The sequence below is a fragment of the Ammospiza nelsoni genome, chromosome 4 (genome assembly GCF_027579445.1).
Source record: "Ammospiza nelsoni isolate bAmmNel1 chromosome 4, bAmmNel1.pri, whole genome shotgun sequence".
NCBI lineage: Eukaryota > Metazoa > Chordata > Aves > Passeriformes > Passerellidae > Ammospiza > Ammospiza nelsoni.
The window spans coordinates 17,346,667-17,374,397 of record NC_080636.1 but is presented as its reverse complement, the minus strand read 5'-3'; the positions used below and the strand labels follow the sequence as shown (position 1 = coordinate 17,374,397).

Here is a 27,731-nt window from a genome sequence, read left to right as displayed (position 1 = left end):
AGGTTTCTGATGGTGCAGATCAATGGCTTGGGACACAAATATGCTCAATCACACAACAAAGAGCACTGCTGGCTGTGCTGGTGTGGCATGGGAGCAGTTCAGAGCCAGTGTTTTCAGTGTTCAGTGGGCTTTGCAGCTGCATTTACACTGCCACTGAAAGGGACAGTCAGACCATGTGGCTGCTCATCTCCCTGAGGATGAGGGGAGGAAAGGGACTGTCAGACCATGTGGCTGCTCATCTCCCTGAGGGTGCTGGGTGCACAGGTCTCATCCTGCAGCTGGGTCAGCATTTATCCCTTCCATTGCAGGAACAAAAGCGTATTCTGGAGATGGGAATCACTGGCCCTGAGGGACATGCCCTGAGCAGGCCAGAAGAGGTAAGGCCAGACATCTGCTTCTCCCTTTGCCTTTTCCAGAATTATTCAAAGTCTGAAAAGTCCAGGTCCTTTCAACTTGTTTATTTGCCTGAAAAGTACTTGCTGCAGCAGGTACATTCCATGAGTCCAGAGATGAGTGTGTACACTCCTTGTACACTCAGGAGTCTCACTCCTGCTGCCCTGGGCATGGATGTCCATGTATTTTTTTAAGTGTGACCTTTGTGTTTTGATTTGTGATGACAAAGAAAATGGGCTTATCAGGCTAAAAATCATCAGTGCTTGAGGGTTAATCCTCAAGAGTAACTGCATTTGTTAAAATGCTTTGGCTGAAAACCTCCTATGAGATGCATGTGCACATCTATACTGTGCATAGGCATACACCCACATATAGATCTGCTTTCATGCTGGCAGATATATTGGTGTCAGAAATGCAGGCTGTAGAGATGCAAATACATGAGAATGGAAAGTTGCTGTGAGGCAGCTTGTTTTAAGCAACCCCCTTATAATAAAATCTGAGCTCTGGTGTGGATCATCTCAGGCATCTGGAAAGGGTTTATTTAATGCCAAGGAAAATGTGGAGACATGAGAATGCCCCCTAAAGTACACAGCTCAGACTGTTAATGGGATGTGGAGGGCAGTAGTGGGAAGTGACTGCTTTCCTAGAAGACTAAAGAGACGATGTCCCTAGGGTTTGAGGCTGAACTTGAAGAGATTGTTGTGGTTTGCAGATCTTTATTTAACTTCTCCCCAAGGCAAAAGGAATCAGCTTAATTGGTCACATTCTTCTATTGAACTGTTTATGTACTTTTTCATTTTGCTGTTCAACTTCTACTAAAATTATTCTAAAATGACTGAGTTGTTTCCTTTTAATGAGAACAAGAGCCTAAGGAAAATCTGCATTTGCAGTTTCCAGAAAGGAATTTTGCTCAGCTCTAGTGCTGCAGTGCAGGGGCCATGCCTCCTTCCCTGCTCTCTAAAGGTGCATTTGGGGTTTCCAGAGCAAATGTTTTGATTCAAGTCCTAGGACAAGCTGAAGCAGTCTGATTTAAGTAAAAATATTTTACAAAACTGTAAAGGATTTTAAGCCATGTAGTTTTCGAAAGTCTAAGAAGCTCAACTTTTCTAGCAAAACTCTCACACAGAAATTTCTGTACCACCGAGTCACTATTTTCAGTTACAACAGAGTTTTTCGTATTAAAATGCCAATGCTGTGAGTCCATATGGGAAGGATCTGGTATAAAACTGATGGTTGGGGAAAGGAGTCTCCAGGGCTGCTGGGAAACACTGCTCCTCCATCTGAAGATGCTTTCTTTGTGTGCCTACGTCCCAGCTGGCTCCCTGGGAGGAGGTTGCTTTTATGCTTGCTGACAGAGGGGACTTACTGGGCACTGCTTCAAAGGCTTCTGTGGATTATGGGCTAAATTCAGTCCATAGTGCTGAAGTTGCTGTTTGAGAATTCTTTACGTTCACTGTCACCATTGTGTAAAGATTAGGGAAGGCTGCTGGGGGAGCTCAGAGGTTGTCTCCAAGCAGGAGCAAAGTTTTCTTGCTTTGTTCTCCTTTCAGCTGCAGGGTAGGAGTCTTAAACAGGAAGGTGGGAGGAAGGTAAGGAGGAGCTGCATCAGCTGCTTGGCCATGACCTTTTCTGGGGTGCAGGGAGCCAGGGAGCTGTGTTTGTGCTGGGGCAGCTGTACCCTGCTTATGAGTACAACCTGGCTGTGGTTACTGCTAGTGCCAAGTGTTTGGGGTTGGGTTAGCTCCCTCTTTCCTAGCACTGTCTCTATGGAAAAAGCAGAATCAACCCCTGAAGAGTTGTTGCTGAACAGTTAGAAATATGTCACAGTCCTTCAGCTGATTTTTTTCTTCAGACTGCATTTGCAGTTAACTTTTCCCTCCTTGTTTTGCTCAGCTTGAAGCAGAAGCAGTTTTCCGTGCCATCACAATTGCCAGTCGAATAAACTGCCCAGTGTACATCACCAAGGTGATGAGTAAGAGTGCAGCTGATATCATTGCACAGGCCAGGAAGAGAGGTAAGTGACTTCCTTTGCTTCCCTAAACTTTTTTTTTGTTGAATAGAAGCTCTGTGAAAAAACCTGTATGTCTTGACCCAAATGACAGGCTATAGGGAGAGATTATCAAAGAATGGCAGCACCATTCCAGACTAAATATTTGTGTCTGGGAAGGATGAGGGGAAATCTTTTTGTATTTTTAAGTTGAGACGCTCTTCCCACAAACTGCCCTCTCGATGACTGAATTGTAACTCTTCCCTATCCTGTTTTCCCTTTTACTTTTCCCTTAGACTGCTATATCTCTGTTGATGGGAAGGAGGTATTTTATTCCTAATGGCACATCCTCCATGCCAGTATTTCAGCTTTTCTGAGAGATGGCTTGGGCAGTGCCGCTGCTGTTAGAGATGCTTGGAGCTTGCTCCTGGCCTTGCTGCTGGGAGCTGAGCCCCCCTGATGGGTGCTGCAGGTCAGCCCTGCTTGCTGGGGCTGTGGTGGGATCCAGGTTACAAAGCACCCAAAAGGGCCTTGTGAGCTTGAAGGCAGCTGCTTCTGAAGCTGTGTTTGCAAGTCAGAACTGTTCTGCTGGTTGGGACTACAAAGCTTACTGAGCAATATGGAAAAGCCAAAGAGCAAATTATTGTCTTGATGTTTGTATTCTTGGAGACTTGGAGTGTGCTGCAGGGGACCATATGCTGCTGTCTGCTGGTGCTGTGCCCAACCTGGGAGTAGTAAAAAGGCATTTGCCTGCTGGAGTGATCCACCATCCAGTGCACTCCAAATTGGAACAACGTGCCTGTGATTAAAACAGTACAAATTAAAAGTGGGTCTGAACTGTCTCCTTCTGGATTAGAAAGAAAGATTTGTAAATAGGCTGATCAAAAGCATGTAGAGCTCAGAGAGACTCCTGGTTAATTTTTTATCATACAGACAAAGCCAGGGCTGTTTAATTTCTTGGGAGCTGTGCTAGCCATGTAGCAATGTGTGAATTATACATGGCTGCATGCAGCAAGCAGTGCCATGTGCTGAAGAGAGAGTGGTTGTACTGAGTTCCTGTCTATCCTTGCTTTCTCCAAGGTCCCCTTGTTTTTGGAGAGCCGATCACTGCCAGCTTGGGGACAGATGGGACACATTACTGGAGCAAAAACTGGGCCAAGGCTGCAGCTTTTGTGACCTCACCACCTCTGAGCCCTGACCCTACCACTCCAGATCACTTAAATTCGCTCTTAGCATGGTAAGACTTCCTTTTTTTTTTTTTTTAACAGGATGCTGGTGAGGCAAGTGCAAAAGCCATATGGCATGAAGCGTCTAGGGATCAGCCTGGTTTCCTTTAGAACAGTCTCACACATGCAACAGCAGAGAAAGGACATAGAAAACCTGGAATAGTTCTATCCTTTTGCTTAGGCTGCAGTCAAGTGAGCAGCCATGGACACTCCAGTTGCTGGTTGGCTTGATAGAGAGGCAATTGCTGGCTATTCAGGAGTTAATTATTTTTCTTTCTGCTTTTCAAGTGATTCCTAGCTGTAAAACTAGATTGTCAGGACTTCAAACTGACCTTCTCCCTAGTTTTCAGTTTTCTGTAGCTGAATTGTTTCTATATGATGGGATGGCATCCTAATTGTCCACCATAAGCAAAAGCCTGGTGGATACATCCCCATCTTTGAGACTGGACTCAGTTTTAAGCCCCAGTCATATTTGACAAGCACACCTCCAGAAATCAGGGCTGTTCCTGAATGCAGAGGTACCTAGAACCAAGAAAAATTTCTTAGGGCAATTTTTGTCAAAGCTGGTGCAGGGCTCTCAGCTGTGAGTTCTGAAAATTGGCTTGTCCTAACTAACTTGTGTGAGTGGCAGAGTTTGGGGAGTTTATCTCCTGCATATTAAAAAATTCTGACTTGGTAGTTTGCCTTCATCTGGGAAGGGACCAAAATAATAGAAATTTCTTTGTGTCCAGGCTTCTAATTTTAGCTTGCTTTGTGTCTTTATGGGCTCTGGGGTCCTCCAGCTGGAAGAAGGCAAAGATAAGTGGTACATGTAGAGCAGGAGTGTCAGGAGAAAGAGGCCAGAGTGAATTACAAAGAAGACTGGGGGGTTTGGGTGGAGACAGCTGGAGACTGAAGGCCATCTCTTGACAGGATAGGGATGTGAGCTGACTGCCTTCAGGTTGGCAGGGAGACTTTAATCACTAGGTAGGTGAAAGGAATGTGGACAGTAGAGGAAGAAGTGTCTTATATAGAAAAGAAGATAGCAATGCCTTGCCAGAAACCCAGACTGTAAAACCCATCTCTGAAAGTATTTCCTGCCTGTAGCCAACTGTGGGTCTTTAGCTTAAGCAAAAGACCATCTGCTCTGAAATGATATAGAAATTAACAGCTGAAGTCCCACCAGGACAGATTGCTAGGGCTGGAGTGAGGAACTCAACTCACCATTCACATCCTCATTTACCTTCATGTGGTGGCACCCAGCTAACCCAGCCTCCCTTTTCTGGGGTTTCCAATGCCCTAGACAGAGCAGTGAAATCTGAACCTTAAAAATGACCATCTTCAGAGCTGCCAGGGAGCTGGGTGGGCACACACATGTGACAGGAAGATGCCATCAGTCAGTGCCACGTCTCCCCTTGCACACGATGGGTCAGGCTCTGCTGCCCAGAGCCCACCCAGGCTTTAACTCAACTGCTCTAAAGATGCTGCAGTTGGCCTATGAGTAATGTGTGGCTCTGGTAAGAATTCACAGCAGTTCTCTTCTGACAGTCTGATGGCAAAAATGTTTTTTCCATAACTGAGATTCTTGTTCCAAAGAAAGACCCAGAAAAAAATTACTTTCGTGGTCTGATTCATCACTATCAGCACTGTAAAGGGTGAAGTTCAGTGTGTGTGGGTAAGGCTCTTAGCCAGCACGTGTAAATGTGTATCAAAATGTTTTACTCCTTACTCTGTTAGGGTGGCTATATATGCTTTCTAGGAGAGAGTCCCAAAATAAGAGTATGTGGGTCAAAGCAGATTAGCAAGAACATTTTTAGAATTGGAATACAATAATGACTTCTTAAAACTAACATCAGAAAGACAAACTGAGGACTTACAGAAGTTTTCATTATTCTGCATGCAAAAATGGCTTTTTTTTTTTTTTCCTAGTGGCTTAAAGTCCTAGATCTTAAATGACAGCAGCTTAGCCTGCTTTCAGTTTTAATACTTCAAATCCATACTGTGGAACTAAAAAGAAGTGTATACTGTATTGGTCTGCTCTGCATTCATGGGGAATTTTATGCAAGTATGATGGTAAAGACAGTATTTCATGTTTCTATTGCACTGTTGATTTGGATACCAATATTTTACATTCATTTTTAAATCCCTACAACATCCTTCCTTAACAACCATGCAGCATACTGCTTGTGCTCTTCTCCACAGAAAGCTGAATGATTTGATTTGTTGGTTTTCCACTGAAAAGCTGAATGTGTAAAACCCCATCATGTCTCATGGGATTTGCAGATTGAATTTCCCTCATGAGATTAGGTCCTTGTGTCATCTGTGGGCCATGCACTTGAGTTAGCTTTGATCTTGCATGGTGTGCTGCTGCATTACTGCAGCTGGGATGTGCCACCTCTTGTGAGCCAGAGATGTGAGATCTTGGTGCTACACAGATGATGTGACTTGCCATGAAAACCTTGTTTAAGGGGAAGAATTAGATGATCTGGCATTTATTTCATGATGACCCCTCCTGTCTCTCAGTTTTTTAGTTGCTGTAATGCTTATCCCCCATTTGACAGTAGAGTGTGTCCAGACAGTAACAGTGCTCATGGATTAACCAGGAATGGAAGGATCTCAAGTGACACACTTTAGTTTTGGAAGTCTTCTATTCATTTGACTGGGGAGTGCAGTTCATATCAATAATGTCTTTAAATGTCAGAGAAGAGGGAGTATGGAATTAAGAAAGCAAGCCCTTGTTATCTTTCAGGTGTAGGAATTTGTAGTGTGGTGTCAGAGGCACAGCGTGACCTCGGGGAAGTGGGCAGTGTCACAGGCCTGGCTGTGACAGTCAGGTTTTCATTGTTATATCAGTGTGTGGAAAGGAGAGATGCCACAGGAAGTTTTGCTGATTAGAGAAGCATCAGAAAGGAAGAAATGGCATTGCAACCTTCTGACTTTATTGTTGTGTTAAAATAAATGAATGTTTAACTGATGAAATTGGCTTAATCCTATGGCATAAAACCAGGCAGTCATTACAATCAGGAGCAGCTAAAGCACAGCAGCCTTTTCTGTACTGAATTCATGAGTTTGGCTTCTGCTAAAATCAGGATGGATGGCTTGTGAGTGTGGTGAAGAACTAGAAAAGAGGCCAAGGACTTTTCTCTCTGTCAGCAATCATTAGGGCTGGCAGCCTAGAAAATGGCATTAGAATTACTCACGTGTGATACTTTTTTCTTCTGTACTTGACTATTTGTTAGCTTGTTGGATCTAGATTTGTAGACCAGAATAATGCAGTTGTTTCAGAGCTGCAATTTACATTATCAGTTAAAGAAAAAGATGACGGGCTCTTGGGGACTTAAGGAGTGATAGAAGGGAAATCATAGTGAGTTCTAATGTGCTTGCCTCCTGTAAGTTTAATCAAGAGCTAAAAATAACACATTTCCTGTGGATATTGGAGAACCTTCTTTTTTGACTTTCTATTTTGGCAAGATTCTGCATATTGATTATGTTCTTCCTCCTTATTTCCAGGAGCAGCTGTGATCCACTTCTGCTCTCTGCCAAAAAAAAAAAAATTCTCTAGGCTGAAAAACCCAAGCTCTTAAATAAAAGCATTACAAATGGTAGCTCTTATTGCATTTTTCTCCATGCCTTTTTCTGTGTAAGACTCTTCAGTTAGATAAATCCAGCACATGTGTTTGACTTGACCTATGCCTTTTGTTGTTTAATTAGAAAACTACCTGATGAAAATATTTTTATTTTCTTGGTTCTGTTTTGGAATGTCAGATGAAAAGTATTCATGTAAGTTTTGCAAGAAAAATACACGTGTAGGAGAGAAATGCAGGGGAACACATTTGAAGCTCATGACTTTGTGCACTGTGAAATTTGCCATCATTTTTTAATGTGGTTTTGAATTAATTTATCTTGAGAGTGGCAGACATTTCATACAAGCTTCTGATCATTTCCTTAATCCTAGAGTAATCCTTTGTCCTGGTTAGAGGGCTTTTGCCTGATCTCTGTTGATAAGCAGCCTGGAGCTGGAGGGGGCTGTAATCCAGGAGTCCGGGGTGCTCCTGGGGGAAAGTGGAGATGTCCTGTGCCATTGTTGCTCTCAGTGATCTGTAGCCAGCACTGAAAGGCTGCTGGCATGATTTACAGCCTGTGCCTCTGGTGGCTTGAAAGGTCCATTGACAGCCTGCCCGAGACCAAGGTCACCTTGGTGATGCCTGGTCTAAACCTTCTGTGTGTTAACTCCGCAGTGGGGACCTGCAGGTGACGGGAAGTGGACATTGCCCCTATAGCACTGCCCAGAAAGCCATTGGAAAGGACAACTTCACTATGATTCCTGAAGGGGTCAATGGAATTGAGGAAAGGATGACTGTTGTCTGGGACAAGGCTGTAGTAAGTAATAACTCACTTTTATTGACTAAAAGGAAATTGAGTGTTGGCTGAATAATGAAAGCCAAGAGACTCTTGGCCATTGCTTAAGTGACTTTCTGCTATATTTCTGAGAATTCCCTGAGAGAATGCTACTGTGAGGTGAATTGCTTATTTCAAAAACCTCTTCCAGTTTTTTAAACTCAGGGCTATGTTTCACTTCTGACACTGCAATAGTTTTGTGTTTCATTAGACCTGAGGCTTCCCAGGCTCCATTGCTCTATTTTCCCTTAGTGTCAGAGCGGATGCTTCTGAGAGATGTGGTATCTGGAGCAATTTGAAGTGGACCTCATATAAATGTGATGAATGAATTGTTTGAATTCGGGAAGTGTCTCATCGTTTTTGAAAAATTACAAATGGATGGCAGCTGAGCCTGAGGCTAAATGATGAAATGCTTTGAAGGAGAGCATTGCACCTAATTCATACTGGCATACTTTGCAGGGGAGTGCCGGTATAAGTCAGGAATTTTTTGATGGTTCCATGGATTTCATGTATAATGATATTCTCCCTCTAGTGTCTGTCTCCATGTGCACACCCTGCATACTCACACACACTCACTGCATTGTGCTCAAATGCACATTGCGGGCTGGGAAGTGGCAGTATTTACAGTGCTGTGATGAGCACTTCTCCCAGACTCTATGTCATAACCACTTTATTCAGGGACAGCTGAATATAGTGACAGATACATTGGAAAAAATTGAGATTCCAAGCACAGAAGCAGCTTCAGATACCTGCCATGTAGGAGAAAAGTAGGGAAGCAAGCAAAGCACAGCCAGCTGCTGATATTTTCTTTTTTTACTCCCTCAGTGGGAAGGAACTGCAGGAAGGGCTGCAACATGGGATTTATAGGTGGTAGCATTCAATCCTGCACCACTACTTTACAAACCTTATATTTTACCAGGCAGGAAATAAGTGTTTATCTAATATTAAAAGGCTTGGCACTGTTGTTCTTCCTTAGAACATTGTTCTTGCTCATTGTCAGGGAAGACCCTAAAATACTCTACTGAGAAATCAAAATGCTGTTCTGTACAGTTGCAATTACCATCACTGACTGTATGCCAAGTTCTATTGGTGATGACATTTCTCCAGGCAAAGACTTTATAATTGGTTGTATTACTTAGATGTATAGATCTGATAATAATGGTAACAGAATGGACTTAATTTGCAAGAAGTGTTCCCAAAAGTGTTGGAATCTTGATCTTTTGTTATATCTCATAATACTCATATGAGTTTCTCTGATTTAAATTTGCTTAAATATTTAAATAGAAATTACTAGGACTAGCAACAAAACTCTTCAGCCTCAGTGTGTAGAGAAAGGGATCCCAGATAGCTGAGCACCTTGGTGGTATCATGTGCACTAAGGTTTCACTGGCTGTCCTTTGCGGTGCCTGGAGTAACACATGTATTTGAAACTTCAGTTAAAGAGCTGTACAGAAAGTCCTGTGTGATACAATCTCTGTTTCATGCAACATCACCACATCTATAAAGGGATGCCTTCCAATATCTCCCCAACCTTGCAGTACTCTGAATAGTAAATCCTTATTTCATAAGCATGTTTTGCTCAAATAATATTGTTTTTTAGGCCACAGGCAAGATGGATGAGAGCCAGTTTGTAGCTGTCACCAGCACCAATGCTGCCAAAATCTTTAATCTGTACCCAAGGAAAGGCCGGATTGCTGTAGGGTCCGATGCTGATGTTGTGATTTGGGACCCTGATAAGGTGAAGACTATAACAGCCAAAAGCCATAAATCGGTAAGGAGGAAATGAAAACCAGCAAGAAAAAAGAAATGTCACTGTTGTTTTTCAGCTGTTGACCTAAATCATGTGAACACCAATAGCACAGGATACACGGGGGGGGGGTAACTGCCTACTCATGTTCTGAAATGGGTAAATGTTTCAGGACATGAGAGTATTGAAGTCCTTTGTTGGAACCATTGTGATCAGGAAGGATTTATTTTCTCTCTGCATATACCCTTGCATGTTTATTTTTTGCATGCTTGTGGCAGACCTATAAACAGGTGTGAATCAGCAGCTCTGCAGCTGAGGTTAATAAGGGAGAATAAATTTAAAACCAGCTTAATTTTTTTTCTTACCTAAAAAGCACCTGAAATTATAAGTGGTATGATTAAATTAACAGTATTCTAAACTATGACAGATTATTAAATGTTTTGTTAGTACAGCTCTAATCAGCTTCAGGGATGGAATTTTCTGTTTAATGCCAGAGTTTTGCTGCATGTTTCTTTGCCCTCAGTGCAGAGAACCAGTGACTCACAGTTGCTTTCATTTTGACTCTGATAGGTTTTGTGTTGTGTATCCCAAAGTTGTTATCTTGCTGTTTGGTGCTTTGGCCCTTTGTATTGGGGAATTCTTCCAAAAGTTTTACTGAAAATCCAGTATTGCATTTTTATATTAAAAGACCAAAGCACATTAAAAGACCAAAGCATTTACAAACCCTTAAAAAGTAAATTTGGGTGATTCAGTTTCTGTCTCTCTGTCTTGGGATCTTTCTGTATTTTCAAGAAAATAATAACAACCTGCCCTGTCATTCCCATTTAGATTCAGACCTTCCTGGGCTTTTCTGGGCTTTTTCAGACAGAAACGTGTGCTGGCCTCTTTGAAATTTGCTTACACAGTAACAGGAGATGCACAGTGGGACCACGTCCTCTGGTTATCCAGCACCTGAATCACAATTTTCCTTCTTATTAGGGCAATCATTATTTTAAATGTTCTGGTTAGATAAAGCAAATTTTCCAAAACAGTGAAAATCCTTGCTGGAAAATGAAAAACTGGAAGGAAATGTCTCATCCAGGAAAGGTGGATCAGAAAGATCCTTTAAAATAATTTCATATCAAAATGCATTGCTTTTCCTTTATACAAAACAATTTTACACACTTTTAATGGCAGTTGTCTAAAACTATGACTACAAATGTACATATTCTAAGTTACTCATGGAAAGAGGACTTGGCAGTGAATATGTTGGTTGATCCTCAGGCCATCGAGTACAACATCTTTGAAGGAATGGAGTGCCATGGTGCCCCTCTTGTGGTCATAAGCCAAGGGAAGATTGTGTTTGAAGATGGAAATCTGCACGTCAATAAAGGCATGGGTCGCTTCATCCCTCGCAAACCTTTCCCTGAGTATCTGTACCAGCGCATCAAAATCAGGAATAAGGTAATGTCACATCCTATTGAACCCTCCTGGAAGCACTGTAGCATTTATTTTTAATATTGTAGTGCTATTATGAGTCCATATCAGGTGGACTGTATATGACTGGCTCAAAACTGGTTGCAATTGTGAACTTACCTAACTCAGTATTAACACTGTGAGCTTCAGCAGGTAGAAATATAATTACCAGCTGACAGAATTGCCTTATGTCCAGCAATGCCTTATTCCACCTCTTTGAAGAGAGGTGGAATAGTGATAGAATTACTTTCAGTTAAAAATTCAGGAAAAGAAAAAGATTTTTGTGAGGGAGGGTTAGGCAGAGTAAAAACGGAATTTTAAATTGCATACTGGACTGCTACACTGCAGAGAAGAAAAGCATGTCAGCCAGAGATTCTCATTATATTGGGCATTACTGAACTATTGTTAGTGCATTTGCTGAGCTGTGTATTAGCAGCATTAATGGCTCAGAAAACTTTCCTCTTTTGTTTAATAAAAAGTTTGGGAAATGACCAGGATTTCACCTCTGTGTCACCTCTGGTTTTGAATTATATCAATGCTTATCTGTTGAAAACCAATTGGCTGGACACCAGTTTGGAGTTTAGAAATTGCTCTTTGTCGCTGAGCAGGAAAGTCATTGTGTGAGCACAGGTAATGAGAAAAAATTGACTAAACCTTGTTTTTTCTTCAGCCAAGCATATACCACAGGCTGTGATACTGGCAGCTGAAATTAAGCCTACTAGCAGGTTGATAGCTTTGATCTTTCATCATTTATTATACAAATTATATCAAGCTGCAGAAGAAGGGTCTGCACTTCTTAGAAGAAAAGGCATTGTAAAAAGCAAATGCACCCACAAATTTTGCAAAATACCAATCAGTGTTGCATTTTTTTTACATTACCCATGCAGATGATACAGGTCTTCACATTCACTGCTTAAGGCTTCAGTGCCTGTGAGTGTGACATAAATTAGTGACAAAACCATCCAAAAAGTGAAACCAGCACTTCAGAAACAAATATCACAGATTAGTGTCTTGTAGCAGGAGTTTGAACAAAATTACCTGGGCTAGGTAACCTGTGTTTTGCCAGTGGGTCTAGATTTTGGGAGACCTTTGATCCTTGGGCAAGGTCCACAGACAAAGGGATTGATATTATTGCTCCTGCAGCTCCCTCTGCTGCCTGCCAAGAGGGAGAGCAGATTCATGCCCAAATTTCTTTTCCCACTAACAAATTTTATTCACTGGAAGTATTCAGAAGCACCCATTGATGGTTTTATCAGCTGCTGTATGAACATGTCCATGCACAACAGAGGAATATGGAAAAACTTTTCAAGCAAGGGACTGCAGAACTGAAGTGGCACAGGTTGGCAGTATAAACTTATCCCAGGAGCAGGGATAGCAGTATAAATTCATGCCTTTGTGGGTCCCTGGAAGATGGATTCATTGCTGTGATTGGCAGCTGCTCTCTTCTGGGCATTAGTCTGCAAGACAGTGGCTCTTCTGAGCCTGATGTCCCTGTCATCAAAAGCAAGGAAAATGCACTGATTGCTTTGAGAGCTGGATCAAACCCCTGTGAATAGTGTCTTTCTATACAGTATTTTAATTTCACTTTTAACCTGTTGGGGGAAATTCTGTGAAACTATAATCTTGTAAGACACAGAATTCTGATCTCTGATGAGCTTTGCATTCTGAATTCAGTGGCTTCAGGCTCTTTCTGAAAACTGGAACTGTTCTTATTAAAATATTATTTCCTAGGTTCCTATTATTTTAAGGCCAATGAAGTTTTTTTTGATTGTCTTTTCTAATATTCCTTGTAAGAAGCATACAGGGAAAAAATCTAGAGACCTCAAACTGAAATCAGAGCTCAAATAACAGATACTTTATTGGCAAATATTGTAAGCTACATCCCCTGCCACAGTCCACTGTACAATCGTTTTTCTAGTTGATGACAGGTAGCAGAAACTTTTGAAATTTAATTTAAAAATTGCCACTCCTTTTCAATGAGTTCTAATAAAGAGAATGAGATCTACAAAGGGGAGGAGCAGAGGAAATACAGGTAGGAGAGAAATTGCTGCAGTTATTGCTATAGTGGGTATCAGCTGTGCTACAACCCAAGTGTGACTTGGCAGCTGAATGGAGAGAGGTGATTGAGACTGATCTTATGTAAAATAAACAGGTCACACCTGTTCTTTTGAATCTCACTTCTCCCCTTTGATTTTGAAGGAAGCTTGGTAAGGAACTCTTTTGTCATTCATATATATAAATGGAGGGAGCAAGCTTTAAAATTTCCTTTATATATAAAGCAGACTGCACTTTGCTTTATATATAAAGTGTAGATGCATTGTAAATTCAGCCAGTGCAGAATATAGCTCTGTGCTCACTGCTCTCTTCCTACAGGATCAATAGGCAGCATCATCTGAGCATTCAGTGTCTGGATTTTTACTCTTCTCTTGTTTTAGGTGGGAGGACTGCAAGGAGTCTCCAGAGGAATGTATGATGGACCTGTGTATGAAATCCCAGCTACGCCAAAATATGCAACTCCTGCACCCTCAACTAAATCCTCCCCTGCCAAAAACCAGCCCCCACCAATCAGAAACCTCCATCAATCCAATTTCAGCTTATCAGGTAAGTCAGCCTGACTAATGGGAAACCATTTAAAGCTGTGAGTATGGATTACTGGTGATGAATTTCAATTACAATTACTTCTTTAGTCAAATGTAAAAGAACTGTATATAGTCATGTACATGCATATACTTACATATATATAAGTATATACATGTTTTTACTCATTCATTGCCTAGTGATATTTTACATATTGCCAAATATTCAAAATGTTTTCAATCTGAATTTTTTTCTGTGTCAGTCTTTCACTATTATTTGCCTGGCCCATTGCAATTAGATGAATTCTCTGGTGTGACTGAAGCCCCTTGGTGGTGTGCGCAGCTGATGGGACTTGGGTCTGATGCAACCTGTGAGTCTCAGACATCTCACAGGCTGCATCACCAGCAACTGCTAGACGTGGAAAACTCAACTGTTCTTGTCCATGGTCATAAACCACGTGCAGAAGTTGTTCATAAGCAGATTGGAGTATTTCTTATCCTCTGCTCTTGGTGCCCAAAACATTTTCCATGGTACATAGGAAACAGACTGGAAAATCATCCTTTGGGGTTGCTGGAAATAATTCTTGTTGTCTGAAGACAATTACAAGTATGTCAAATCCTTATTCTTCAAAAGTCTACAGCCCCAGTGGTGAATAATACATTCATATGATGTGAAAGTCACTGGATTTTCCCCTTGTGGGAGCTGATGGTAGAGTTTTCCTACTTTACAGATCCTCTCTTCAGAAACTAAATTAAACTTGTGTAAGAAAGTCCTAGGAGAGCAAATATTTTAAAAACCCTTCTAATGGGGTGAAGTATATTTTTGCCCATATACTTGGGGCCATGGTGAGCATATACAGATATCTATGAAGCTATACAATACAAAAACAAGTGCTTAGAAAGTTCACATCTTAGTAACAACCAATAATTGGGATTTTCATAAGCATCTGAAGCTGTGGTTTCACAGTGCAGTGCTGGATCTGGGTACTACCAAGGCATCTAGTGGTACAGATTTGATCGGGGTGATGCGAACAGAAAATTAAGCAGAAGTAGATTTTCATGATTTTTAAATGATCCCACACATTTATTGCATTGCCTTTAGGAAATGGAGTGTGATCAGGCAATATTTAGCCTGTCAGAAAGCTTGTTGTCCACTTAAGCTTAACCTTTCAGCATTTAAAATGCAGTATGACGTTTACATCAGCTCGGTGCCCGTTTCCTCTATGATTGCTAACATCAGATTTACTGAACTGTTGTCCCATGGACTCGGTAGTGACATATGTTCTAAGTCAGTGAGGCAGGTTTGAAAAGTCCCTTCAAGTCAGTGGAAAACAATTCTCCATGTAGGGTGAGCATTAGTCTGATCCTAAACATATAATTTCGTACTTCTCATTGAAGACAGAAATGTGCCTTGAAGATCTGTTCAGCACTTCAGGCTCAAGAGAAACTAGCTGATGGTGGTGTGAGGGAAGCACAGCCAGGTAAAACCTCACTACTGATGTTTTAATCCCTTTCATAGCTTTGTTTCCTCATTTTCTGTTGTTGCAGGAGCTCAGATTGATGACAACAACCCACGTCGTACCGGCCACCGCATCGTGGCACCTCCTGGTGGGCGCTCCAATATTACCAGTCTTGGCTGAGAAATGATGATGGACAGAAACACAAGGATGAAGGATCATGGGAATAATGTCCATTCCCTTCAGTATCTGTGTTATCGAGCCCACAGTTTTATTTGGTACTAACGGAAATAAAAAAACAAAATGTCTTTTTTTTTTTTTTTTCTTTTTTTTCTTTTTTTTTTTGTATAGAAAGAGGTGATAATAGTGTGGTGTGTTTGCTTGGAACTACTTGCCTCACAATTGTGCTTTCATGCCATAGTCACCTTAAAGCATGGTGCTTCCATTGCCCCTTTAGTGACTACAGGTTTTAGCTTTGTCTCGTAACTGAATGATGGTTCCTTTGCACCCTCTCGCTGTATTAGAGTAGTTAATGCATGTTACTGAGTTATTTATGCAAGTTGCATTCTGTGAGTGAGTCCCTTTAGAACACATTGCCAACAACTGACTAGACACAATGCCAAGATTAATGTCTGTATTTGAGAAACACCACCAAAAACACTAATGAAGGAAGAAAATGGCCATCTGGAAAGTAAGCAGTAGAGTAGTATAGGCAGCTTCTGTTTAATCTTTAATTTATTATAAACCCAAGAAGCACTTCTCTCAAGACACAGAAACTCACTGGGACACGTAATGACAAATGGTCTCTGTAGCACCTGTCTGTTCCCACTCGGTACATTCCAAGTCTGTGTCCTTCTTGTTTCCATTTCAGACAGAGCCATCAGTTTTACATACCAATGCCATTGCCACCCCTGCAGGGATTTCTCCACCTGGGCAGTAGTGCTCTCCTTCTGCATGAGATTTTTGGTACTTACAGATAATCCAAGTTGCTGTCGGATTTTTAAAGTTTTTTGTACAAATTTTTTCCTTTGTAATCACACGCATTTTTACTTACTCTACCGTATCAAGATCTACTAGTCGTGGTTCAATTTCTGAATTCAAAGCTTGTGAAATAAAGGAAATTAATTGATGGGTAAGCCTCTTGCTCTGTGCTGTGACTCAATGACTGAAAATTTGGAATGGAGGAACTCAAGAGAAATTGTCTTTCAGGTTGACATCATGCAAGAGAAGGAACCTCCTTAGATTACAAGGGTTGAGAAGTGTATAGGTCTGTATATGCATACTATAGCAAGATATAGTATGTCTTATTAAACAGGCTCACAGTAAAAATGTACTTATTAACAATTGCACTTACTATTGAGTAAAATGTACTTACTAACGGTTGGATTCAATCTTAGAGTGCTTTTCCAAGAGAAAGACTTAACGAGACTTAACAAGTCTTTTCACAGACTTAACAAGTCTGTGATTCTGTGACATTGCAGCTGCCTCAGTTTTACCAAAATGAGACACGAAATAACTTTCTGCCAAAGACCTTAGATCTACATTTTATTTGCCTAAAAAGGGGGCAATTCACTGCTATCATCTTCATCTTAGTACAGAACCAGTACCCAGTGCTGCACTTTGACCTAAGCTATATTTGACTTCATTGTGGTTTTCTCTGCTGACTGAGCTGTGTCCAGGCATGGCAGGAAAAGAACATGCTGCAGGTAAGGTGAGAGATGTGGACTTTAATTCTCTGAGAGTGAAGCAAATATTTCTCTTTGTCTTTCTGACTCTCTCACAAATTATGTAAAGAAACCTTGTTTTCTGTCACTTTGTGCTTGTGTGACAGTGTTACAGATGCTGTGGGAGGTGTGGGCTGCAGTGGAAGTGGGGTGCTGTAAGATTAGCAGGTCAACAAACCCCTCCCCTTGTGCTGCTTTGCCTTTAGCCACACTACAGAGCTGCACCAGGAGCACTCTTGCAGCCGTGGGGTGCCACTGGAGTGGTTTAACCAGCTGTGCTGCACCCACGGAGCACCCATCCATCCCAGCCATGCATCAGTCACTCGGGTTGGCACAGCTCCTGTGGGGCATGCCAACTGCACGTGAGCCATAGCAGTTTGGGAAGTAGCCCCCCTGAAGCCTGTCATTCTGAAACAGGTACACTGTCACCTCCAGCTTGCCTGGGAAAGGAACCACTACCCTGGAAAAATCTATTTCGTCAGCTTGGTCTGAAACCTGGCAGCAGAGCTGGTCTGAAGAGCCAGCTTTTCCTTTGGCTTTGAGCTGAACCAGTGCAGAAACATTGCAATTCAGTCTGCAGTGAACTGAATTGCTTGCTCCCAAAAAAAGGAAAATAAAGCTTTTCATGAACAATCCTTTCTGCAAAGAATTCAAATTCACATTTCATACTGCTTGGAGCATGCCCTCATCCTCAGGCTTTCTTGCTCATTTGGTGGTTCAGATATTTTACATTATATGAATTAAAATAAATTGCTCATTTGGTGGTTCAGGTTTTTTATAGGAAGTAAAATAACACTAGCAGAGAAGCCTGAGGACAGTGTACCTGGAATGACCTACAGCCTAGCAGGTAAGGCAGTCCTGAAATGCCAAGTCTCTATCTGCCTTGTCCTGTTCCAGCCCATTTGCTGTGAGTGTTGACAGCCAGCAACAGTTGTGTTGATGTAACCCTGACAGTGGAAATACAGCTGCTTTGTGAAGCTATGTGGCAAATCTGACAGTGTGAAAATTTCCAAACTGCTGTTACAATTTCCCTGTTGTATTTCATGCACGTTTTTGTGCAAGTAGCAATGGTTGCTCACCTCCAAATAAAAAATCCACTCAATGTATGAGGCTTGTCACACTTGAGGTAACAGAAATGATCATTGTGTAACTCATGTTTAGATTCCACTTTTCCTACCCACTTAACAGCATCTTAAACCAAAAGCCCTTTGCCTACAAGCTGGTCAAAGATTCACTGGTAACATGCATTTATTTTTTCACTGTGAAGTGTCTGTGAATAAATACGTGTGGGTGTTTTGAGAGGCATTTCATGGTTCGGTGCTCCTCTGTGAACAAGGCTGTGCCTGTCAGGTCAGTGTGCCTCTCCTGTGATGGCTCCAAGAAGAAGCAGCCTAATCCCTGCAGCCTGGCTGCTCCTGCCATGGCACTGCTGAGGGGCAGCCTGCAGGAAGCTGTGGATCCTGAGCTGCTCCTCAGCAGCTGAGGTGGAGGAGGCCTCACCTGGATGGTTCCTGTGATTCCACCAGAGAGATGGCACCTGCTGTTCCCCATGGATGGAAAACAAGGCAAGGGGTGCTTCTCTTACCTCCTGGAGTCTATCTCATAGCAATGTCTCTGCCCCTACATCACTCACGTGTCCTTAAGAAAATGAAACATGCATTAGCTGGTGCTCCTGAGTGCACGCTGCACAAGAAACTGCACTTGTGTTTGCTCCCTTGCAGGAACACCAGGCTGGGAGATGTGAACTTGGTGAGGAGCTGCTGTTATCTCAGCCACAGGTGGGAAGCAGTGCAGAGCTTTCAGGCTTTCTGAATAGTCAAACTTATAAAAATCTGCTGCAGGCTATGACCTTTCAATACCTGATACAGCTCTAACGATGTAAAGCTGCTCTTCCCTATTGCTTTTGCAATGGTCAGCTTAAAATTAGTCCCTATGACCAGCCTGGGAACTATCTTTGTTAAAAAAGTGATGTGGAAGGGAAGGCTGGATCCACAGATTGATTTCTGAGCATATGTTGGACCAGTTTGTCTTGTGCTACAGTTTGTCTGCTACCAGAGCAATGCAGTTACATGTTTAAATTCTAGTGTTCATAGCAAAGCCTGCTAATTATGATGCTAAGACTGTATGAAAACTGACAGCTGTCCCAGCCTTTGAGTGTTTCTCTTGGCAATATACTGGTCTTTGTCCTCAAGAACTAAGATCTCAGACTAGACCAGGTCAGATGACCATCTGCTCTGGGTCCCAGTAGCCAAAACCACAAGCTTGAAGGAGGTCAGAAGAGCAAGCATACAATGCTAATCCTCCTCTGAGTGCCTGCTTCATTTCCAGTGCTCTGTAAATTCTTGAGAAGCAGCAGCATCATGTACCTGTAGGTCTCAGTGAATTTGTCTGCCATGCATTTGCCAAGGTGTGTTTAAACCCATGTGAAATCCTGCCATTAATGCCTTCCTGGAGCCAGGAAATGCACAGCTTAATGCACAATGGCAGAGTGCTGATCTAGTCCTCTTGGCACCAGCTATTTCTTGCCATTTAGACCTAGCATGGTTCTCAAAGACCTCACATGGCAACAGCCTTACAGACCCAAGGGAAGAATTCACTAGTTTGCCGTGATTTCGTCTTCTTGACATAAACATTTGTCAAAGGAAAACTCTTTGGGGTAAGAAAAAATCTACAGACATATTCATCTATCAGTGTATCTAAATGTACAATGGCACTAATAGCACTGTAGGTGTTACATTTTTTAAAACTAAATATTAAAAATATCTCAAATCTGCATAATTAGAACATCATTCTGGAATAACAGTGATTTAATTCAAGTTGTATCTTAATCCTGCATAATTGTCAAGGAGCTCCACACTCAAAAAAAGAGTGTGTTTTTATTTCAGGCTCAATAGAACACTGGATTTTGCATTTTTTATATTTTGGGTCAGGAAGTGTCCATGAATACAGTGCTTACATCTGAGTTTTCACCTCCCTTAAAATATCAGGGATGTCTGAGTGCACCATGCTCTGTTCCTTATTACTTTCCCTCTGACTACTAAGCTACCAATCCTTGTTCATCTAGTCTTGGTAAAAAAAATAAATCTCACTCATCTAAACAAACCGACTTTAGGATCACGGTTGTGATGAACTTTCCACAAACTTTCCAGATAAATTTCAGTGATGGCAGTAAGGCTGTTGGGAGAGGGGTATATGGGAGATGGAATAATATTACCCTCCATGTTTAAAAATAGGAGGGAAAAGGCATGACATTTCCCCTAAATTTCTGCAGTGTTTTTGATATATACCTGTAAAGCATGATCAAACCTTCCAGAATAAAGAGAGGGTTCTCTATAGATTTACCCTATAAACTGACTGTTTTGAGCTGTGACTGGTGCCTAGGTATCCCATTTTCCCCTAGTCCGAGTCTATGATTCTCTAACTTAACATAAAAGTTCAACAATATTTACTACAAAGCGTCTGCTCTGAGTTTTGTTTGGCATTTTCTGCACTTGTTTCTTGGTCCAGTTAAACCCTTCTTGTCCAATATCTGCCTCACTGACAGACAGTGATGGCAAGTGTCACACTGTGCCCATCTGCACATAACATTGAACTTGGGGTATCCATGGGGAAACTCAAGGGGACTGAAGTCACTAACAGGGACAGGACCAGTGGGTGTTTTGACAGGAGATTGCCAATGTGACTGTGGAAGAGAAGAAAGGTCTGCAGAAACTCCCTCCCAGGAGAGCCAGACAGATGGAAGATTGGAAGGTGCCTGCACCCAGACCTGGAGGGACTGGCAGGGATGGCACCGAGCACAGGGACCCCCCTGGGGACTGGCAGGGATGGCACCGAGCACAGGGACCCCCCTGGGGACTGGCAGGGGTGGCACCGAGCACAGGGGACTGGCAGGGATGGCACCGAGCACAGAGACCCCCCTGGGGACTGGCAGGGGTGGCACCGAGCACAGGGGACTGGCAGGGATGGCACCGAGCACAGGGACCCCCCTGGGGACTGGCAGGGATGGCACCGAGCGCAGGGACATCCCTGGGGACTGGCAGGGATGGCACCGAGCGCAGGGGACTGGCAGGGATGGCACCGAGCGCAGGGACCCTCCCTGGTCCCTCCCGGAGCTCCCTGCCAGCCTGCTCCACCTGCGAGGGGCTGTGAGCACCGCGGGCTGCCCGGGAGAGGGCACTGCTGCCCCGCTTTTGGGACAATCCCGTCCCTAATTCAGAGAAAAAGCCGCTTCCAGCCGGGCTGGCCAAAGCACAGCACAGGGTAGATCCCACCTGGGTAACCAGGAACCCTCTCGAGTGATTCTGCTGCACCCTGAGTGTGGCAGGAGCTCTGCTGCCCTGAGGGGTTTGGAGCATCATCTGTACAGAGAGCACTCAGAGTGAAACATGTTCAAAAATCCTATGTGAATGCATTCATTCTGTTACCAAAGAAAACAAAACAAAACAAAAAACCCAAAAAAACCTCCCCCCACTCCAAAAAACCCCACCCAAAAAAATACCAACCAAAAAAGAACAAGCAGCAACTAAAATGTTAAAATCCAGACTGTGAGGGCAGAGAGATACCATAGAGCTGAAGTGCTGAAATACCAGAATCAAATGCTTGAAATGGTACAATTCACAAGTTTTTTTTACAGCTGAGATGAAAATGAACCATGTAACACACGTGTGTAACTGGCCTGGTGAACTCGTTTGTACAGCAGCACTTTTGTCTGAGGCAAACTGATGTAGGACTTTCCATCTTCCACCAAAGGACAACCTTTTCATTAGCAAAATATATGTTTATTTTTGAAAAGGCAGAATACTCCCACTTCGTGAAAGCTGTAGGATTGCTTAAATGGGGCAATTTATTACACAACACAGGTGCTCTGTACAGCCAGTAAGAATTCACTGCTTTGCATAACAAGAATTTCCCATAGGAAATGTAATGAGCATAACAAAGTACATTGGAAACAAAAGGGTGCACTTAAGGAAGAAGACTAGAAACTGAAGCATAAAAAGTAAAAGTTAACCAGCTTTCTCTCATTTCCTTTAAAAGTGACAATCTGAATTCTTAGACAAAGGCAGAGAAGTAGGTATATAAACATCTTTGTATAAATTTTAAAAAGCATACATAGGACTGGAAGCACAAAAATATAACAAAAGAGAGACCAAATGTCATCTTTTGATCTCTCAGTACCATCTGAAGCCTGTTTACATATTCTCTACATTTTATCTCCTTTCCTTAAGTCAAAGTAGCATTCACAAAAAAGAATGCTACTGTGTACCACATCTCAGGCTCAAAAGTAAACAGTGCATCACTCTTGTTATGAAACCTTACTGAGTCACACTGACCTGGGCCCAGTGTGCACCTGCTCTCCTACAGGTGCACGATCCTCAGGTTTATTCCAAGTCTAACACTCTCTCCCCAGCACATTACCCAAGCAGTCTCAAAGAGCTTGTATTAAAGACTTCCTTGTTCCCCCTTAGAAAAACCAAGAGGGAATGTTTTATTAACAGCTAAAGGAAGTTGGGATTGATTCTTGGTCTGCAGCTAAAAAAGATTTATGAGTTATTATTGATTTTCTTCATTGTTCCTCAGCAAAGCAGCTCAGTAAGTACCTAGAGCTGCTGAGATTCCCCAGAAGGATGCCTTGGTACACTGTGTTCAGACAGCTCAGACAAAAGCTTTTACTACCTGCTGCCTTTCTTTTTTAACATCTTTGAGTTTTTCCTTGGCTCAGTCTCCTCTTCATGTGAACTCTGTGGCATCTCTCTGAAAGAGTAAGTAAGAAAAAGAAAACAAAATTGCAGACAGTTTTTAAAACACTCTACTTTAAAACACTCTACTTCTCTCCTCAAGTAAATTAATTTTGGTAAAAGAAAGGCTCTTGCTATATAACTTCTGCAGTCACTGGTTTCAGTGCCTCTGCTGGGGCTGCCAAAGTTGCAAACCCATAAAGGTTCTTTTGTTGGCTCCCTGCTCCCTGCGCACGCATCCCTGGTCGGCTGTGGGAAAGGAGTGTGTGAAAAGGGCTGATGCCATCAGGGAAGGGAGCCATCTCCTGAAGTCAGTCCCAGGCTGAGGTCACTCAGGGGATAAATACTTTTCCCCAAAGGCCTGTGGCTCCTGAGAACCAACTGTTTGCTCTGCCTGTCAGCAGGATTTTCTCTGCTCAATATATCAAGCTGCAGCAACCAGCTGGCTGGTTTGATCTGCCTGTGCTAATCAGCTGGCACCTTTCAGGTTTGCAGCCACTTCTCCTCCAGTCAGCACCCCAGCACAAGCCAACTGAAACATCTATCAAGAAAATCATTGTTAGAGCTGCTACCCTCATCAGCCAAAGACTGGAGCTTGCCTTTGTTCCTGGAATAAAGGTGGAAGTTGAAAGCCTAAATACCACAGACCATATTTTGGTTGCTACATTTCAGCCTAGTTCCATTGAATTCACTTGTCTCTGCTGATTTATGCTGTCTGTGACTAAGGTTTAAATAAAACTAAATAAAGGAAATTTGGAAACAGTATTTCTCATTTCTCTACCTTTGATCAAAGCTATTTATAAAATACATAGCTGTACAGACAGGCAAATACAGATGAATTTCCGAAGTTTAAAAAAGATTATGAGGTAAAAAAGCTTAAGTACACGTGGAAAGTAAATATTAAGGAAAATCAGCCAATGCAGGCATTATGTTTTCAGTTTGATTGACATACCTCCTTAAAAAGTAGGTTTTGCAGTTTTTGTATTAAAAAAGGATTCTTTTATAAATAGCTTTTCACATACCATTATTTTTAGTCTGCAACATACCTGCATAAGCCAGAAGTTATTCCATAGGGTTCTTGAATATTTTCATGAGAATCATCTTTTTCTGCTGGTTCAGGTGACTGAAAGGTCTGTCTTTTGGAATTTGCTTTTACACCTGAATTGCCAAATGCAGTAGATTAAAAAAAAAAAAAAAAAAAAAAGACTCACAAATAGTAGAGCTTGTTAGGTTTTGATTAACCTGAAGCAAAAAGTTACACTAACTTTTCATCCATACCTATTATTATTCCAAGGAAATCAGTTCACTTTACATTAGCCCAGCATACAGCTTTTTTACCACTGGTTAGTTCTCACACAGCAGACTGTGAACTGCCAGATTTGCAGAACACTGAAGTGAGTTTCCATGTGGTGCAACAGTTGAAAGCCCTATCATATATTTTCTTAGCAAGTAACTGAAAATGGCTTTTTATTACCACCAAGTAGAAGAAAAGCCAGTTCATATTTTGAGTGATTTGAATCAGAACATGATGTTAAAAATTTGCCGCTTTGAGGGCCCTGACTGTTCAGTCACAGTGCCTACCAAGGCAAACAATTCTGCACACCTGAGAAACAACAGCTGGGGAGAAAGACTTCAAAAGTGTGCAGGGTGTGACCTGCTTTTCCCTTTCAGGCACCCATCCTGCCTTTCAGCATCCTTCAAATGCAACACCATATGTTTAGTTCTGATAATGACAGAAAGAGTGCACGGCTCAAAGGATGGCACTTGTACACTGAATCTGAAATGTGGACTAGGAAACATGACTGCTATTCTGAAAACTTGTCCCTAAGTATCTCTTGAAGAATGAATTAGTATCATTTGTCAAAACTACAGTAAATTCATAAAAATAGATCAAGCTTCCTGTTTTGAGTACATGTGTAGGAGGCAATTCTTCCATTCTTCCAGGACAATGAAATCTGGATGATTCAACTCTGCTGTTCTGCCATGGATTTAGCAATCGACTTGAACAGAGTTGTTTCTAAAGGACACGACAAAGACACGAAAAATGTTTTGGTTTCAGCAGGGCAAGGCCTCACCTGAGGGGACACAATGTAATCTACAGGTTAAAGGCTGCTCTGAAGTGAGGAAAGGTGACACTTGTTTGTGGCTGTGCTGCTGGAGAACTGGGTGACCTTGAAAGGTTCCATTACTTTTCTACATCCCAGTTAGGGAAATGGCACTGATGAAAAATCTCTCCTGAAACTCCAATGTGTTATACTGCAAAATTTGAGGAATTAAGTTGGGTTTTTTCTGAACAATTCAGGATAGTACCAACCTGCTGGCTTGCTCCTTTTGGAAGGCTTCTTCTTCACAGTCAGTGGAACTCGGGTCAGCACAGCCAACTCCCTCACAAAGTCCTGCTCTGCTTCCTGCATGCAAGGACAGAGCAGCAATCACTCAACACAACACAGCTCAGTTCTGTGTTATTTTATTACACGTGGCACTACAAAACAGGCACATCACTGCGGAAACACAGGAAACAATATGGGAAACTATCAGGGAAATGCTCCTACAAGACAGAGATGAATCTCAGCACTCATTCCAACTAGGGTAGCAAAGAGACCCCTACAATCTGTGCTGTGTTTCTCCATTGAATACTTAGATCCCTGAACCATTTTACCCTTAGCTGATTCTCCAGCTCAGCTCCCAGGTGGTGCAATCCCAGCAGCTTCTGTTTCAGACACTCCAGACGAATTTGCTGCTGCAGTTCAAACTGAGCCAAAATCTTGTTCTGCTGGAGCCCTATCCTGGTCAGAGAAATGTAAATGTAGAGATGTTGTTCAGTGCAAGGGAGGAATACAATCCTGTCTAAGTCTATTTAGAAGGTTTTGTAGAGAGAAAGGCTCATTAACAGTATTGGCCCAACCAACTTCTGCTGGGACAGGAAATTTTGGGGTAGATTTTTAGATTTACTTATTTTAGTAACCTGCCTTGGCTGTCTATAGAATACAAGGTCCTTCTGGAGGGTAGGAATTACAGGAGTTTGCAGTGTCCATGCCTGGATTTTGGGAACTGGAATTCAGCTCTAAAGTTGAAGCCTGCTTTCAAAACCACTGTATCTTTCTAGGATTAGTTTTACTGCCTGCTTCCCAAAGGGCCAAGGCAAACAATGTTCAAAGATCTGTTCAAAGATCAGGTGTGAGAACAAGGAATTAAGAATTAGGCATTTTATCCAGGCCTCTTCAGTACTGAGCCATCATCAGAACCAGACTGAGCCATCAACATGGTAATTGACAACTTGGGAATTAAAAGCATTAACTGCTGTATTCTTCACTTGTTTTACATTTCTGGTTAAAGATTATTATTATTATTACAGTACAACCTGAATGGCTGCAACTTTGCTGCATCTGTATATCTCCTGTTTTCTTGCCTGATCTACCTTAAAACAATGCTGCCAATCATCCATCAAATTCCTCAAGGAAGGAGGTGACACAAATCCTTTCTGACATTTACACTTAATGAAGTTGCTACTGTAATGCTCACTGCTTACAGAGGTTACCTTGCAACATTTGCTTTTTGAACTCACACTCCTAACCTCGCACCAAGGGCAAAAAGAAATAAAACAACAAAACAATGTCGAGTTTATAGGAATTGGACAAATTAATGTAAACTTTACATTTAATTTACAAAGCACTAGACCATAAAATAAATCATAATGGCAATAGGAAAATGGGTTTGATTACTGATTATTATGGTATCAGCTTAGATGCTGCATAGCTACATTCTTCAATTCCACATTTCTGCTTCTGGGAAGGCAAATTTTACTGTATTTTGTTTAAAGATACTAGAATAGATTACAGGAGAAAAAACAAATGAGAAAACAGCTGGAAAGTGAATTTGTATGTCACAATAAATGATAAATTTGATAATGAATAACTAACATCTTTTATGAAATCCTTTATTACATAAATCCATTTCTTTACTAACTCAAACAGGGATAAAAAAGTGGGCAATGATATCTTTCAGTTTAGAAGAAACAGAATGTCTGAAAAAAGATTTACCTCTTTACAATGCCTAAATTGAAGCTGTTGTATTTTGCTGAATAATAAACCAAGAGTAAAGACATAAAATGATTACAAAAATGTATAATGTACATGACAAGCCACAGACCTTTTTATGACAACTTATGCATTTTTATATGCAGTGCTTTTTGTCTGGACTTAATTTTCATTTAATCAGTAATTAATTAAATATTATTTTTATTTAACTAACATTTGAGAGATTCCACTCTAAATTTAGTGCAAGTAATCTTGATTTTCCAAGGCATTCACTGAAGCCTTCTTTCCACTTTGAGTATTTTTTGGGCTTCAAGCATTTTCTCCTCATTATGGTGTATGTTTTCTCCACAGCAAACTAACAAACACTTTTGATGTTCAAAGTAAAAAGTATGGAATGTAATGAATTACATTCAGCACTGGTTCCCATCCACATTTATGTTAAATTTCTTTTAAAATCTGGCATATGTTTTGGCATTGTATTTCATTCTCTCTTTTCAAACTGCCTAAGTATAGTTCTCCAATCTGTAACTAATGACCATCAAAAAGTTTATTTAATAAGAAAGTAATTCTCTGAGATCAAAGGGCAGACATCATTTGGCAATAGGTATTTCTTTTCCATCAAAGAGAAGTATAAAATGCAAACTCAAGACATTCATTCAGCTAGACATCCATGCAGATCTGCAATCACTCACAAAGTTTAAATGGACAGCAGTGCTGCTGCCTGGTCTAACCTTTGGTGGACCGTGGATGACACATTTAGGAGGCCTTTGGTGTGTTTTTCTTTCAATGCCAGTTCATTCTCTTTATTCTTCAGTCTGATCCTATCATTTCCTTCTGTTGAAATAGTTTTTGAAAAATTTTCTGCTCAAAATTAAAAACTGTGCATTGTGACAACCTTCATCACAAATTAATAATGATTCTAGGTAGCCTTTCCAAAGTTACTGCTCCTTAGGGATATCAAGTACTTCTTACACACTCTGCCACTGTGATCTGCTGCAAAGAGAATACTTTGTGCAT

General features: G+C 41.6%; 2 protein-coding genes across 3 annotated transcripts in view; one reads left to right on the top strand and one right to left on the bottom strand.

Moving 5' to 3' along the window:
• Nucleotides 1–16,354, top strand: part of CRMP1 (collapsin response mediator protein 1) — a 49,890-nt gene extending 33,536 nt beyond the window's left edge. For both annotated transcript variants that reach the window (XM_059470833.1, XM_059470835.1), the window contains exons 7-14: nucleotides 309–377; nucleotides 2,287–2,407; nucleotides 3,461–3,617; nucleotides 7,824–7,965; nucleotides 9,584–9,754; nucleotides 10,994–11,173; nucleotides 13,621–13,786; nucleotides 15,310–16,354. In XM_059470833.1, the coding sequence (XP_059326816.1) occupies nucleotides 309–377; nucleotides 2,287–2,407; nucleotides 3,461–3,617; nucleotides 7,824–7,965; nucleotides 9,584–9,754; nucleotides 10,994–11,173; nucleotides 13,621–13,786; nucleotides 15,310–15,401 (1,098 nt within the window). In that variant the 3' untranslated portion in view covers nucleotides 15,402–16,354. The remainder of the gene's footprint in view (nucleotides 1–308; nucleotides 378–2,286; nucleotides 2,408–3,460; nucleotides 3,618–7,823; nucleotides 7,966–9,583; nucleotides 9,755–10,993; nucleotides 11,174–13,620; nucleotides 13,787–15,309) is intronic.
• Nucleotides 16,355–21,740: 5,386 nt separating this feature from the next.
• Nucleotides 21,741–27,731, bottom strand: part of EVC (EvC ciliary complex subunit 1) — a 49,003-nt gene continuing 43,012 nt past the window's right edge. Inside the window, exons 17-21 of the mRNA XM_059470164.1 lie at nucleotides 27,446–27,548; nucleotides 25,337–25,463; nucleotides 24,992–25,085; nucleotides 23,724–23,835; nucleotides 21,741–22,693 (exon numbers count right to left, since the gene is read on the bottom strand). Coding sequence (XP_059326147.1) covers nucleotides 22,612–22,693; nucleotides 23,724–23,835; nucleotides 24,992–25,085; nucleotides 25,337–25,463; nucleotides 27,446–27,548 — 518 coding nt within the window. The 3' untranslated portion in view covers nucleotides 21,741–22,611. The remainder of the gene's footprint in view (nucleotides 22,694–23,723; nucleotides 23,836–24,991; nucleotides 25,086–25,336; nucleotides 25,464–27,445; nucleotides 27,549–27,731) is intronic.